The sequence below is a fragment of the Mobula birostris genome, chromosome 12 (assembly GCF_030028105.1).
Source record: "Mobula birostris isolate sMobBir1 chromosome 12, sMobBir1.hap1, whole genome shotgun sequence".
Taxonomy (NCBI): domain Eukaryota; kingdom Metazoa; phylum Chordata; class Chondrichthyes; order Myliobatiformes; family Myliobatidae; genus Mobula; species Mobula birostris.
The window spans coordinates 16,086,597-16,102,855 of NC_092381.1; the positions used below are offsets into that span (position 1 = coordinate 16,086,597).

Consider the following 16,259-nt stretch of genomic DNA (forward strand, 5'->3'; position numbering starts at 1 on the left):
GAAACCTTTTTGTCACATTTGTCAATTGTTTTACTTTGTAGAAGGTGATGGCATTCAGCCCTTTCTCATCTATTGAGTACCCTCTTGTGATTTACGTTTGCTCTGGAATTGCCACATCACATGTGAAATGGCTTTCTGGAGATCATACTTGGACTTCTCGTACTGGCGAGGAGGACGGTGCACATGAAGTTGGCTGAATGTACAATCCTCTGCAGCTTTCTCCATTCCTGTGGAATGGCACCTCCATACCAGACAATGATGCAATCAGTGATAAATTTGCCAGAGTCTTTGGTTGTGTACCAAATCTACTCAAACTTCATTAGTGACCCGAACCTCACTGTATTATAGCTGCTGCTTGTACATTTTCCAATGTGACTTCATCAGTGACCTTAACCTCACAGTATTACAGCTACTGCTTGTACATTCTCCAATGTGACTTTACTTCTCAGTCATTAAAGCACTCCTGAATGACACACAGATATTTACTGATGGTTGATACTTCAAACAGAACAGGGTATGTCAGGATCCCTAACAACTGTGTCCATCCCTTCTTGCCAAATGATGGTATTTATTCATGCATGGGATGTGATCATAGCTAGTAATACCTCTGATAAATGCCCCTGATATGGAGAACTGCAGCCTCATGACTCCAGTGATCTGAGTTCAGACCTGACCTCAGTCTCAGAATGTGTGGAGTTCACATGTTCTCCTCCAGTTTCCTCCCATGTCCTAATATAGTTGGTTGATTAAAGAGCGATTCTAAATTATTCCTGTTGTGTAAGTGAGCAGGTGAATCTGTTGATGGGAATGTTGGGGGAATAAAATGGGATTGGTGTTGGGTTAATTCTCTCCTAAGAGTCTTGGAATGAAGCCACATCTATCTCACACAATATTACGACACCAGACTTACTTCATTGAAGGATTTCAGTGAACGAGAGAAGTGATTTTAAAAAAATCAGGAACTTCATGGTTCTGGTATTGGAACCAGTTCTGATTTCACATTTTTATTTAATTTCTTAAACTTATATTTTCCATCTTCCATGGTGGGATCAGAACTCAATCTTCCTGATCAATTGTCCAGAGGTCATGCTGAATCATTATATCTTAGGACATCAAACTGACAGACAAAGTACTTCTAACACACACCTACAGCAGGTAGTCTTGCTGCATCTCAGCTCCATGGATCTGTATTTGATCCTGACCCTTGGGATGGAAAATAAGTAGGGGGATGGGATGTATGATATTGCTCTGGAAGCCAGCAGCAACTCATAGAAGATAGAACAACACAACACGGGAATAGACGCTTCAGTCCATGACGTCCACGCCAACCGTGATGCCAATCTAAACCAATCCCAGTTGCCTACACGTGGTCCATATCCTTCCATCTCCGGTCAGTTTACAAGCCTATATAAATACCTCTTAAACAATGCTATTGCATTTTCTTCTACTACTCCAAGTTTTTCTGTCCTATGTTTAAAAACTTATTTGTTTATATTTGGATATTTCAAGATACGGCACAGCAGCAGGCCCTTCTGGTCCAAAGAGCTTCGCCACATGACTAATTAACCTACTTATCCATGCATCTTCAGAAAGTGGGAAAAAACCCGAGCATGTGAATAAAACCCATGTGATCACAGGGAGAACATACAACTTCCTTAAAGAAAGCAGTGGCAATTGAACCTGGGTCAGTGGCACTGTAATGGTGTTACACTATCTTTCACATAACTGTGTCACCCTATTTTTTAGCAAGTATAGTGCAATCCAGGCACCATCTTTATTCACTACACAGTATCTCTTGTTTTGTTAAAGAGGATATTCCTTAACTCATAATCCTGAATATTTTTGGAAATCTGATTGCACCATAAGGCATTGGAGCAGAATTAGGTCATTTGACTTTGCTCTGCCATTTAATCATGGCTGATTGATTTTTTCAACCTGATTATCCTACCTTCTCCCTATAATTTTTAATGCCCTTACTAATTAAATACCGATCAATCACCACTTTAAATACACCTAATGTTAGACACATAAAAAAGATTTAAATAGAATAGAATAGATCATGTGGGTTTCTAGGACAAGAGGGCACAACTTCAAGATTGAAGGACGTCCATTTAGAACAGAGGTGCGGAGAAATTACTTTAGTCAGAGGGTGGTAAATCTGTGGAATTTGATGCCACAAGCGGCTGTAGAGGCCAAGTCATTGGGTGTATTTAAAGCAGAAATAGATAGCTTCTTGATTAGCCAAGGCATCGAAGGGTATGGGGAGAAGGCAGAGAAGTGGGGATGACTGGAAGAATTGGATCAGCTCATGATTGAATGGCAGAGTAGACTCGATGGGCTGAATAGCCTACTTCTGCTCCTATATCTTATGGTCTTATAGAATATGGTTCAGATGGGGGCAAATGGGATTAGTGTAAAAGGGGAAGAAACTACATGGATATGGTAGGTCAAAAGGCACATTTCTGTCTTTGATCAGGTAATCTGTTGTTTATGATGTTGATTGAAGTGTAACTATCAGGTATAAAATAGGATTAATCCCCATCCTATTTGAAATAGGTCTCAGTGATCAGTTGTAATCTTTAGGGAAGGACCTGCTTTTAGCTACTCATCTGTTTAACACATTATATATTTTCTAGGTGGTTGAATTCTGCGCTGACAAGACTCACAATACCGAAGCACCCAACATGCAGAACAGAATGTGTAATTACAGGAGCACTTGGGATGTGATCAGCCACCCAGAAGATTTCAGAGGCATTTCTTTACCCTACCCTGGCTCAACCATCCCAACATTCATACTTTTGCAGGCCAAGGATCGTGTACTTTGTTTAGTCCTTGACGTTTCAAGAAGCATGGATGGGGTAAGGTCTTTTATGATCAGGCTATTCAATGAATTGTGTAGATGAATTGTGATGAATTGTGAGTGACATTGCAAATGCATGCTGATATTTATTTTCGCAAACACAAGGAGTTCTGCAGATGCTGGAAATTCAAGCAACACACATCAAAGTTGCTGGTGAACGCAGCAGGCCAGGCAGCATCTCTAGGAAGAGGTACAGTTGACGTTTCAGGCTGAGACCCTTCGTCAGGACTAACTGAAGGAAGAGTGAGTAAGGGATTTGAAAGTGGGAGGGGGAGGGGGAGATCCAAAATGATAGGAGAAGACAGGAGGGGGAGGGATGGAGCCAAGAGCTGGACAGTTGATTGGTAAAAGGGGATATGAGAGGATCATAGGACAGGAGGCCCAGGGAGAAGGAAAAGGGGGGGGGGAAGCACAGAGGATGGGCAAGGGGTATAGTCAGAGGGACACAGGGAGAAGAAGGAGAGTGAGAAAGAATGTGTGTATATAAATAATGGATGGGGTATGAGGGGGAGTTGGGGCATAAGCAGAAGTTAGAGAAGTCAATGTTCATGCCATCAGGTTAGAGGCTACCCATGTGGAATATAAGGTGTTGTTCCTCCAACCTGAGTGTGGCTTCATCTTTACAGTAGAGGAGGCCGTGGATAGACATATCAGAATGGGAATGGGATGTGGAATTAAAATGTGTGGCCACTGGGAGATCCTGCTTTCTCTGGCGGACAGAGCGTATTTATTTACTTATTTATGGATATTTTATTCCATCTCATCCTTTAACCTCTAACTTCATCAGTTTTTAAAATTTATATACGGTATAATTCAATATTTTTATACAATTCTTTATTCTTTATAATTGTTGAATGTTATTTTTTGTTGCATTTTGTGCCCTGACCAACACACCAGAGCAAATTCTCAGATATGTAAATGAATATGGCAAATAAAGTGGAACCTTGATTCTTGATCCTTGATCCTTGATCCTTGAAAGAGGCTTCAGTGTGGAAGCTCTACAGCAGCAGTCCCCAGTCACCGGGCCGTAAAGCATGTGCTACCGGGCTGCGAAAAACAATATGATTTGGCGATATGAGTCAGCTACACCTTTCCTCATTCCCTGTCATGCACTGTTGAACTTGAGCACACGCGTCATCCGTGTCAGCGCGGGAAGAAGATCAAGTCCTCGAGTTTGCAAATGACGGTGGGCTGAAAAGTATGTTTGACATAACACCTCTGCCGGCATTCTGGATCAAAGTCAAGGCTAAATATCATGAGATAACCACGAAAGCACTGAAAACGTTGCTTCCATTTCCAACATATCTGCGAAGCAGGCTTTTCTGCAATGAATGCAACGAAAACTAAATTGCAGAATAGACTGGACATAAGGAACTCCCTTCCAGTATCGCTGTCTCCTATCACCCCTTGATAGGACCGTCTTGTTGCAAGAAAACAAGCCCAGGGCTCGCACTGATTCAGCGATATTGGTGTGTTGCAGTGATTGTATATGTTCATACGAGGAAAGTATGTGCTGTGTGTTTAATATCCAAACGTTACCTAAAATGTTATGATGCTATTGACTTATAAGTGACTTATAATTGACTTATCACTATATTCATGCGCTGTGTTACATAAAACCTAGCATAACACTAACATATAGTAAAAGCAGGAATGACATGATAAATACACAGCCAACATAAAGTAGAAATAATGTATGTACAGTGTAGGTTCACTGAACAGAATCGCCAAAAACGATTTGTAGAAAAAAATCGGCATGTACACGCATGCGCACAAAGGTGCCCGCGCAAGGCTTCATGGTGGTGGTAGTCTTTCTTGGGGTAAACACAATGTATTTGACTGCTACTCTTCTCCATTGGCAACCCTCCCCTCCCTCCCCTCTCTCTCCCCCGCCACCCCTCCCCCCGGGTCGGCCGGTTCGCAAGAATATTGTCAATATTAAACTGGTGCGCAGTGCAAAAAAGGTTGGGGACCCCTGCTCTACAGTTTCTTGTCTATAACATTTTACTTCCATTTGCTCTGTGTGTAGAAACAAACATAAGGTCACCATTCGGTTCAAATTTATGCAAAACTTTGAAGTGGGTTTACCATTCCTGTTGGATTAAGAGTCAACATTCACTTAGTGATGGGGTGGGTTTTTGGCTGATGTGTGTAAAGTGAACAGTTAGGCAGCTTTACCATCTTATTCTCAGACATAGCAAAGCATCAGAACCAATGGTGTGAACCCTAAGGTCCTCAAGGAGTGTGCTGAGCAGCTGTGTGGAATTCTCCAGTGTATTTTCAATCTTAGTCTCAGCCTGGAAAGGGTCCTGACAGATTGGAAAACAACATCTGTGATCCCAGAACCCAAGAAGGGCCAAATGAAAGTCTTAAATGACTACCATCCGGTGCCCCTAACCTCACATATCATGAAGACTCTAGAGAGGCTGGTCCTGGCTCATATCTGACACATGGTCAGACCAGCCCTTTATCCCCTGCATTCTGCAGTTTGCACACTGGAGTCATCGATGCTGTCATCTACCCACTGAATAGAGCCTACTCCCATTTAGATAAACAGGGCAGCACTGTCAGTATTGTGTTTTTTGATTTCTCAAGAGTCTTCAATACCATACAGCCCTCATTGCTGGCGGGAAAGCTCCATTCAATCCAAGTTGGCACTTCCATTGTATCCTGGATAATGGACTATCTGAACAGCAGAGTATTTGTGTAGCTTCTGAGCTCTGTGTCAAACATGGCTATAAGCAGCACTCGGGCCCCACAGGGCACTGTATTAGCTCCCTTCCTCTTTACCCTTATAGCTCAGACTGTAGATTCAACACTGAGTCATGTTATCTGCATAAACTCTCTGATGACTCAGCAATAGTTGGATTTATAAAGGGAGGTCAGGAGGATGAATTCAGGGCCCTGGTGTCAAACCTTGTCAAATGGTGCAAGCTAAATCATCTGTAGTTCTAACTCAGTAAGACAAAGGAGATGAAGGGCTTTAGGAAGACTAAGCCTGCACTGCTCCCTGTTACTATCGACGACGTGGATATTGTGAAGACCTATAAGTACCTGGGGGTGCACCTGGATGACAGATTTGAATGGAGCACCAACACAGAGGTTGTGTACAAGAGGGGCAAGAGTTGCCTCTGCTTCCTGAGGAGAGTGAGGTCCTTTGGAGTACGCAGGTCTCTCCTTCAAATGTTCTACCAATCTGCTTTGGTCTTTAAGCAAGACATATTTCACATTAAGCAGTGGTCTGGCTGATGTCTTGGTTCATTCTTGGCCAGTGCATCACCTCAAAAACTTGATGTTTACAGTTTTCCTCTCCAAGGTGCCCTTCATGTATCTTCTAGAGCATTTCCTTGTGCAGCATCAGTGGAATCACTTCGAAGACCATATCTCTCAACACTGACAGTTCAGCTCTGCATGTGCAATAACCCTGAATATTCATTGGACAGTCATTCTTAGCAGCTGGCCATCTTTTCGGTATTGTATCTTAGAGTTCTTTCATTGTTTCATCTGTCCCTGCTGCCTTCCTTATCTTCTTTGTTCTATCAGCTGACACTGGAATGGACATGACAATCATGTCAACATAGGCCTGTTTTTCTACATCAACCTTTTGGTCATTCTTTGGTTTCTTGTTAACTGCTCAAGACAGCGCATCATCAGCAAGTTTATATTTTCCCAGTGTGTAGACCATCTTCACATTATATTTCTGCAGTCTTATCAACATGCACTGTATCCTCATGGAACAGTCACTCAGTAGATCTTTGCACATAATTGAGAGCGGTGGTTTATGGTCTGTGCAATTCAAAAGCTTGTTCATAGATGTTAACGTTCTGCATGCATGTGTGCTGGTATGAAGCTTTTTCTCCATCTGTGCATAGTTGGCTTCCACGCTTTTGGCCAAGGCCACAGTTTGCCATGTTTTATCATGCTGCTGCAGCTGTACTGCTCCAAGGCCATGCCGGGATGAATCAGCTGAGATCCGAGTACACCTTTCCGGGTCATAAAACTTAAGCATTAGCTCTTCAGTTATAATTTTTTGCAGCATGTGGAAACACTTTTCTTACTCGTGAAACTAAATTCAATCATTTTGCTGCTCAAAGAGTGACCTAAGTGGTGCTGACACATTTGATATTCCAGAGGTGAATTTAACCAGGTAGGTCGCCAACCCCAAGGTACGTCTCACCCACTCTTTGTATTTGGGTCTCTCCATGTTTTCAATGGCTGATATCTTTTTTGGGTCAGGCTTCACTCCTTCAGATATGACATCTCTTATGAAGATCAGCATCTTAACACCAAACTTACATTTCACTTTATTTAATCTCAAATTGATATTTCGTGCCATGTCAAGCACTTGTCTCAGTCACATATTATGTTAATCCTTGCTGGACCCCAGACTATGATGTCATCCTTCACAGTCTCGACAGTAGGTATTGTGACAGAGTCCTGAATTACCCCTATAAACTGTGCTCAATTACCCCTATGAACTGTGCTTTTGAAAAGAGAGAGAGAGAGAGAGATATTTAACATCGACATCTTGTATTGAAAAGAGAGAGAGAGATGAAGACTAACTTTTGGACTGTCACTTTAAGGCACGAGGAACTTTTGGATTTCTGCTGAGTTGGGAGAGAGAGAGCACCGAGCAGCTCATAAGTCGCTATGGTGACTGAGGGCGGTGTTTTTTCATGGATAATCGAGGTTATGGTTTCTCTGGAGCTTGTTTATACTTTCTCCAAGGACATTTGCCTGCTAGTGCGTTCTTACGCAGACAAAGAAAGGAGGAGTTATTTGAGAGACAGTTGGTACTCAGTACGGTGAGATAAATAGGTCAGATGATAGACCTAAGGCAAATGTTTTTGGACACTGAATGAGCTTTGTTGTGCCCGCTGAAAAGTGGGTTTTTTGGAGGATCGATCTGGCGGATCGATCAGTGGCTCTTGCAGTGTGAAAAGGGAGTGACCGGTGGGGAGTTGTCCATGTGTCCAACCTTGCCTTGGTTGATGATTCCACCACAGAAAAATGTTCCCCTTTGTTGTGGTCACAGTCGGTGACTTCTAAAGGATTTCGGAGGACAACGGGAAGATCGATGGCATCAGCTCACCCGAAGACTCAAATCTCTCCCTCTCTCTCCCTCCATCACTACTCAACTCAAAACCAGTAACTGAACTGAACTTTACTTATCATCATAAGACTATCTATTTACCCAAGACTTGAAGCTTGGCTTTTCATATATATTTCCACACTTACTGATATACGTACTTATATATCATCACTGCTAACCTGTTTGATTTATCTGCATTTATATTACTGTATTGCATAGTTACTAATAAATAATAGTTAATAGCAATACTGGACTCCCAAGTGTTTTCCATCTCTGCTGGTTCTTTAACCCATCACAGGGTACGTGACAGTATGCCCTCAAAGATGATATGGATGGTTTTATGGTAGAGTCCTGGTGTGGATAAAAAAGTGATATCTTTCCTGTGGCCTGTTAAAAGTTCAGAGTCTCGGACTTGTTTCATCCAACTTCATCTGTCAAAACCTAGTTGATGCGTAAAATTTGCTAAACCACCTGGTACCTGCAAACCAGCACATGATCTCCTCCCGTACTGGCAATTTAAAATGCTCTTTTGCTTTGCTGTTTCTTTGGGAAATACCTTGTTCACTGCTCCTCTGTTTTCACAGCATGCTCTGTTGTGTTTGCCTTGTGCAGCTCCTTAGCTTGTGTTCGTGTGGTCTCTTCTGCCCTGCACATATTCACAGCCTTTTGCAGCATCAATTCTTTTTCACACAGCAGTCTTTCTTTGAGTCCATTATCTGGAATTTCGCGAACTATTCTGTCTCTAATTGGTGAGTTTCTCAAATCTCCAAATTCACAGGACTTACTCAATTTGTGAAGCTCAGCTAAGTATTAGAACATAGAATAGTACAGCACAGTACAGGTTCTTCGACCACATTGTTGTGCCGACCCTCAAACCCTGCCTCCCATATAACCCCCCCACCTTAAATTCCTCCATATACCTGTCTAGTAGTCTCTTAAACTTCACTAGTGACTCAGGCAGTGCATTCCACGCACCAACCACTCTCTGAGTAAAAAATCTTCCTCTAATATCCCCCTCGAACTTCCCACCCCTTACCTTAAAGACATGTCCCCTTGTGTTGAGCAGTGGTGCCCTGGGGAAGAGGTGCTGGCTATCCACATATCTATTCCTCTTAATATCATGTATACTTCTATCATGTCCCCTCTCATCCTCCTCCTCTCCAAAGAGTAAAGCCCTAGCTTCCTTAATCTCTGATCATAATGCATACTCTCTAAACCAGGCAGCATCCTGGTAAATCTCCTCCGTACCCTTTCCAATGCTTCCACATACTTCCTATAGTGAGGTGAACAGAACTGGACACAATACTCCAAGTGTGGCCTAACCAGAGTTTTATAGAGCTGCATCATTACCTCTGGACACTTAAACTCTATCCCTCAACTTATGAAAACTAACACCCCATAAGCTTTCTTAACTACCCTATCTACCTGTGAGGCAAATTTCAGGGATCTGTGGACATGTACCCCCAGATCCCTCTGCTCCTCCACACTGCCAAGTATCCTGCCATTTACTTTGTACTCTGCCTTGGAGTTTGTCCTTCCAAAGTGCACCACCTCACACTTCTCCGGGTTGAACTCCATCTGCCACTTCTCAGCCCACTTTTTCATCCTATTCATGTCTCTCTGCAACCCTCGACAATCCTCTACACTATCTACGATACCACCAACCTTTGTGTCGTCTACAAACTTGCCAGCCCACCCTTCTACCCCAACATCCAGGTCATTAATAAAAATCACGAGAAGTAGAGGTCCCAGAACAGATCCTTGTGGGAAACCACTAGTCACAATCCTCCAATCCGAATGTACTCCCTCCACCACGACCCACTGCCTTCTGCAGGCAAGCCAATTCTGAATCCACCTGGCCAAACTTCCCTGCATCCCATGCCTTCTGACTTTCTGAATAAGCCTACCATGTGGAACCTTGTCAAATGCCTTAATAAATCCATATAGATCACATCCACTGCACTATCCTCATCTATATGCCTGGTCACCTCCTCAAAGAACTCTATCAGGCTTGTCAGACACGATCTGTCCTTCACAAAACCATGCTGACTGTCCCTGATCAGACCATGATTTTCTGAATACCCATAGATCCTATCTCTAAGAATCTTTTCCAACAGCTTTCCCACCACAGACGTAAGGCTCACTGGTCTATAATTACCCGGACTATCCCTACTATCTTTTTTGAACAAGGGGACAATTTTTGGCTCCCTCCAATCCTCCGGTACCATTCCTGTAGACAATGAGGACATAAAGATCCCAGCCAGGGTCTCAGCAATCCCTTCCCTCGCCTCGTGGAGCAGCCCGGGGAATATTCCGTCAGGCCCTGGGGAATTATCCATTCCAATGTATTTTAATAACTCTAACACCTCCTCTGCCTTAATACCAACATGCTCCAGAACATCAACCTCACTCATATTGTCCTCACTGTCATCAAGTTCCCTCTCATTGGTGAATACCGAAGAGAAGTATTCATTGAGGACCTCACTCACTTCCACAGCCTCCAGGCACATCTTCCCACCTTTATATTTAATCGATCCTACCTTTACTCCTGTCATCCTTTTTTTCTTCACATAATTGAAGAATGCCTTGGGGTTTTCCTTTACCCTACTCTCCAAGGCCTTCTCATGCCCCCTTCTTGCTCTTCTCAGCCCCTTCTTAATCTCCTTTCTTGATATTGGTCGAGGCTAACACCTTGTTTTGGTTACGGGGGTGGGGGTGCTTATACCTCTCAAATGTGATGTCTGTATTGAGAAAAAAATACTCCTCAAATTTTGTCATCGGTGTGTCTAATATAAAAGCTGTCTCATGATTTTGAAAGCTGTTGTAGTTGTCCAAAACATCTTTACCAATTATATGCAAAACAAAAGAAATGTTTTCAAATTTTCATCAGTTCCTCACACTCTGCTAAGTTTTTGAAGTATTTCCAGTTATCAGTTAGATTGTCAGTAAACTGCATAGGTGCAGGAGGACCTAGCTTATCTGTGACAGGAAGTCTAGCCATCTTACCTAAATCTTTCTTGGTGAAGCCAGTGACTGCTCAACTTTGGGAATAACATGAGCTCTCACATCGCTGGCCAGCTTCTTGCCGTCACTTGCTGCTAGCACATTTTGTACTCACACAGTCTCTTTCTCAGTTGTGCATAGTATTCATTTACTCTCTGTGTTTAGAACTCACTCTGACTTCTGACGCTACTTCATATTTGTTTTAATAAAGACAAACTTGATGTGTCTTTATGTTAAAACATTTCATTATCGAACTGCTTAACGCTGTGCAAGCAATCCCCATCGTCTCCAGTTCCGGGCGAACCTCTGGGAACTGAAGTTCTTTATTATGCACACATAATATCTCTATATGTTCCTTCTCTGTGATGAGGGAGATCAGAGAACAGTCAGGTGACACTGAGGACAATTTCTGCAGCAAGTGTTGACCAGCTGTAGCTCCTCTCTGACTGTATGGATGGTTGAGCAGCAGTTGGATCAGTGAGCAGAGTACAAGAGGCAGAGACTGCTATAGTTAGCATTTCAGGGAGGTGCTCAGAGCAGAGGTTCTGCCAGGGTTTATGCTGGATATTCATTTGCAGGGACCAAGGGGCTTAATGCTAACATCAGCTTACCAGCACAGCAGCATAACCCTTCCAAGTGTTAGACTTGTTTTTGACAAAGTTAAAATTCTAATCAATATTCTTAGTTCACGCTCACATCATAAACAACAGAACAACAAGATTCTCATTGGACCATGGTTTAATTAAAAGAAACAATGTGATACACCAAGGTTCATTTAATGTACATACAGTCTATGTATATAGGCTAATCGTATGTATACGTATGTCCTGTTCAAATATGGCAGGTTGCACATAAACCCTAGAGGAACCAATATTCTCGCAGGCAGGTTTGTTAGAGTTGTGCTCAGGGTCGCTCGGCTCGCTGTTGTCTAGGGAAACAGCCTCTGCCCCGGCAAACTGGGTAATTCGTTTGTGTGGATGCTGTGTGAGGTACCCCACCCCGCCCAAATAACAGACAATACACCAGATGCAATTAAATGATATACAGTTTATAGATATTACTGGAACTATATAATTAAAAGAGAATAAAATATAAAAGGAAAATAAAAGGCGCCACACTTATCAAAGTTCAATCTCTTCGCGCACAAAACCGTTGGAGCTCAAGGACCTTCTTCTTCACCCTGCGACCCCCTTGGACCACCTCGACCGGCCACCTGGGACCAACAATGGTGGTCAACCAGACGCTCCACACGAGTCCGTCTCCGTCTCCTTGTTGAACGTCCCGCTCGGGGTCCGACCCCGTTAGCGGACTCACAGCACCTCGTCCGTCCTCTGTCTCACTCTCCCGCCTTCTGCCCCAAAACCCCGCGCATACAGTATCTTCAAATACACCAAAACCATAACAACTATCCCAATTGGTTAATAGCACTCTCTTATCACACTCTAAAGCAAAAATAAGCTGCTAGCGCAAACTTTCTCAGCGTTTAACACAACAAAGCCGCATTCCCCAGATTAACATAACAAAGACGCCATTTTAATTAGCCTCCGCAGTAACATAAAAGTCGAAACCCCCTTACAGTTGTTAGGGAGGTTTTAAACTAATTTGGCTGGGATGTGGGAACCGGAGTGAAGGGACTCAGGATAGTACAGATGGTACAAAAGCAAAAATGGTGTGCAGCCAGACTGTCAGGAACGGCAGACAGATAATAAGACATAATTGCAGCCAGCAGGGTGAGTATCATAGAAACATAGAAACACAGAAAACCTACAGCACAGTACAGGCCCTTCGGCCCAAAAAATTATGCCGAACATGTCCCTACCGTAGAAATTACTAAGGTTACCCGTAGCCCTCTACTTTTCTAACCTCCATGTATCTATCCAAAAGTCTCTTAAAAGACCCTATCGTATCCGCCTCCACCACCATTGCCGGCTGCCCATTCCACGCACTCACCACTCTCTGTGTGAAAAAACTTACCCCTGACATCTCCTCTGTACCTGCTCCCCAGCACCTTAAACCTGTGTCCTCGTGTGGCAACCATTTCAGCCCTGGGAAAAAACCTCTGACTATCCACACGATCAATGCCTCTCATCATCTTATACACCTCTATCAGGTCACCTCTCATCCTGTGTATCAGTGCATTAGGGATGCAGAATCAAAAAGGGTAGCAAATACAGTACTCATAGTGTTATATCTCAATGCATGGAGTATAAGAAATAAGGCAGATGATCCTGTTGCACTATTACATATTGTCAGGTATGATGTTGTGACCATCACTGAACCGTGGCTGAAGAATGGTTGTAGTTGGGAGCTGAATGTCCAAGGTTACACATTGTATCAGAAAGATAGGAAGGTAGGCAGAGGGGCTAGTATGGCTCTACTGTTAAAGAATGTCATCAAATCAGTAGAAAAATGTGACATAGGATTGGAAGATGTTGAATCCTTGTAGGTTGAGTTAAGAAACTGCAGGAGTAAAAGGTCGCTGATAGCCTCCAAACATTAAATGGGATGTGGACCACAGATTACAACAGGAAATGTCAAAAGGGCAATGTTATGTTAGTCATGGGAGAATTCAACATAGAGTTTGATCAGAAAATCAAATTGGATTTGGATCTCAAGAGAGTGAGTTTGTTGAATGCCAACGAGATGGGTTTTTAGAGCAGTTTGTCATTGAGCCTACTGGATCAGCTATACTGGATTGGGTGTTATGTAATGAACCGAAGGTGATTAGGGTGCTTAAGGTAAAAGAACCCTTCGTAGTGCTGACAATATATGATTGAATACAACTTGAAATTTGATAGGCAGAAAACAAAGTCTGACATGGCAATATTTCAGTGGAGTAAAGGAAATAACAGTGGTATGAGAAAGGAGTTGGCCAAAGTAAATTGGAAGAAGATCTGACAGGGATGACAGCAGAGCAACAATGGTGTGAGCTTCTGGGAAAAATGAGGAAGGTGCAGGATAGGTGTATTCAAAAGTGAAGAAATACTTAAATAGCAAAATCGTACAACCGTGACTGACAAAGGAAGCCAAAGCTAAATCTAAAGCAAAAGAGAGCGCATACAACAATGCAAAAATTATTGGGAAGACAGAGGTCTGGGAAGCTTTTAAAACCCTACTGAGAGCAACTAAAAGATTCATTAGGAGGGTGAAGATAAAATACAAAAGCAAGCTAGCAAACAATATCAAAGTAAAAGCTATAGGACCACAAGAAAATGAGGCTGGAGAAATAGTAACAGGGGCCAAACAGATGTCAGATGATCTAAAGGAGCATTTTTCTTCAGTCTTCACTGTGGAAGATATTAGCAGTGATCATATCTTGAAGGGTTTGAGGGAAGAGAAGTGAGTGTAGTTACTATTACAAGGGAAAAGGTGCTCAAAAAGCTGAATGAGCTATAGGATACATAAATCACCCAGACCAAATGAACTACACCCTAGGGTTCTGAAAGAGGTAGTAGTAGACATTGTGAAGGCATTAGTAATGATCTGTCAAAAATCATTGGACTCTGGCATGTTGCCAGAGGACTAGAACATTACTAATGTCACTCTACTCTATCAGAAAGGAAATTATAGGCCAGTTTGCTTGACATCAGTGTTTGGGAAGATGTAGGAGTCAAATGTTAAGGATGAGGTTATGGAGTACTTGGTAACATAGGACAAAGTCAGCATGGTTTCCTTAAGAGAAAATCTTGCCTGATGAACCTGTTGGAATCCTTTGAGGAAATTAAGGGGATGCAGTGGATGTTGTATATTTGGACTTTCAGAAGGCCTTTGACAAGGTGCCACACATGAGGCTGCTTAACACGGTAAGAGCCCATGGTATTACAGGAAAATTACAGGCATATTTAGAGCGTTGGCTGATTGGTGAAAGACAGTGAGTGGGAATAAAAGGATCCCTTTCCGGTCGGCTAATGACTAGTGATGTCCTGCAGGGGTCAGTATAGTGACCGCATCTTTTTATGTTGTATATCAATGACGTAAATGATGGAATAGATGGACTTGTTGCCAAGTCTGCAAATGGTATGAAGGTAGATGGAGGGGCAGCTGATGTTAAGGAATCAGGTAGGCTGCAGAAGGACTTAGACTGATTAAGAGAATGGCAAGAGAGCAGAAAATCAAATAAAATGTTGGGAAATGCATGGTCATACACTTTGGTAGTAGAAATAAATGTGCAGACTATATTCTCTTTTCAATATTTTTATTAATTTCTACATAGAAGAATACAGAGTACAAGAATGTACATATAAAAGATCCAAAACGATAAGAAAAAAACCCTACCAATTACATTGAATCTATTTATAATAACAATCTCATTACCTCGTATTCATGTAGGTTAGTCAATAGTTATATTGAAATACACTAATTTATTACAAAAAAAAAGAGTCTAATCCCTACCAAGACGGAAGCTGTTTATTAAGGAGAAAAAAAGGCAAAATACCTCCTTGTATAATAAAAATTAATAATAGCCAACATCTAAAATTAAACAACAAATTGAGGGTTTTGAAAGTTTTGAAAATAATTGAAAAAGGGTCCCCACAATGTTTGAAAGTCTTGACGAGATTCAGAAATTGAACAACAAATCTTCTCTAAATCTAAGCATGACATAATGTCACATAACTATTGAGCATGAGTAGGAAGAAAAACATCTTTCCAATTAAACAAAAGCGCCCTCCTAGCTATAAGAGAGCTAAAGGCCAAAATATGTAAATCGGATGTCTTCAGCTTGATATTTTGTCTTGCAACAATACCAAATAGGGCCATCAGAGGATTAGGCTTAAAATTGACTTTGAAAAGTAAAGAAGTAGTTTGAAAAACTTCTTTCCAATATTTTTCAAGACATGGACAAGTCCAAAACATATGAATTAATGAAGCTCCATTATTACATCTGTCACAGTAGGGAGATATAGTCGAATAAAAATGAGATAGCTTATCTTTAGTCATATAAGCTGTATGTACCACCTTAAATTGTATGAGGGAATAGCGAGCACATAACGATGACGTATTAACCAGTTTAAAAATTTCATTCCAAGTTTCTTGAGATATTGATGTCTGTAAATCTTGTTCCCAGAGATTCTTAATTTTGTCTAAAGGAGCATTCCTCGTCTCCAGTAACATACCATAAATATTAGGTATTGAACCTTTATGAAAAGGTGTCAAATTAAAATTTATGTCTAGGAAGTTCTTATCTGAGCTTATAGGAAATGTGCATAATTGAGATTTTAGAAAGTCTCTGATTTGTAGATATCTAAAAAAGTGAGTTTTGGGTATGCTATATTTAGCTGTTAATTGCTCAAATGAAAAAAGGTT

General features: G+C 41.8%; 1 protein-coding gene across 1 annotated transcript in view; it reads left to right on the plus strand.

Annotated features, from left to right (window-relative positions):
* LOC140206438 (calcium-activated chloride channel regulator 3A-1-like) overlaps positions 1 to 16,259 on the plus strand; it is a 74,330-nt gene that overhangs the window by 27,127 nt on the left and 30,944 nt on the right. Inside the window, exon 5 of the mRNA XM_072274807.1 lies at positions 2,637 to 2,858. Coding sequence (XP_072130908.1) covers positions 2,637 to 2,858 — 222 coding nt within the window. The remainder of the gene's footprint in view (positions 1 to 2,636; positions 2,859 to 16,259) is intronic.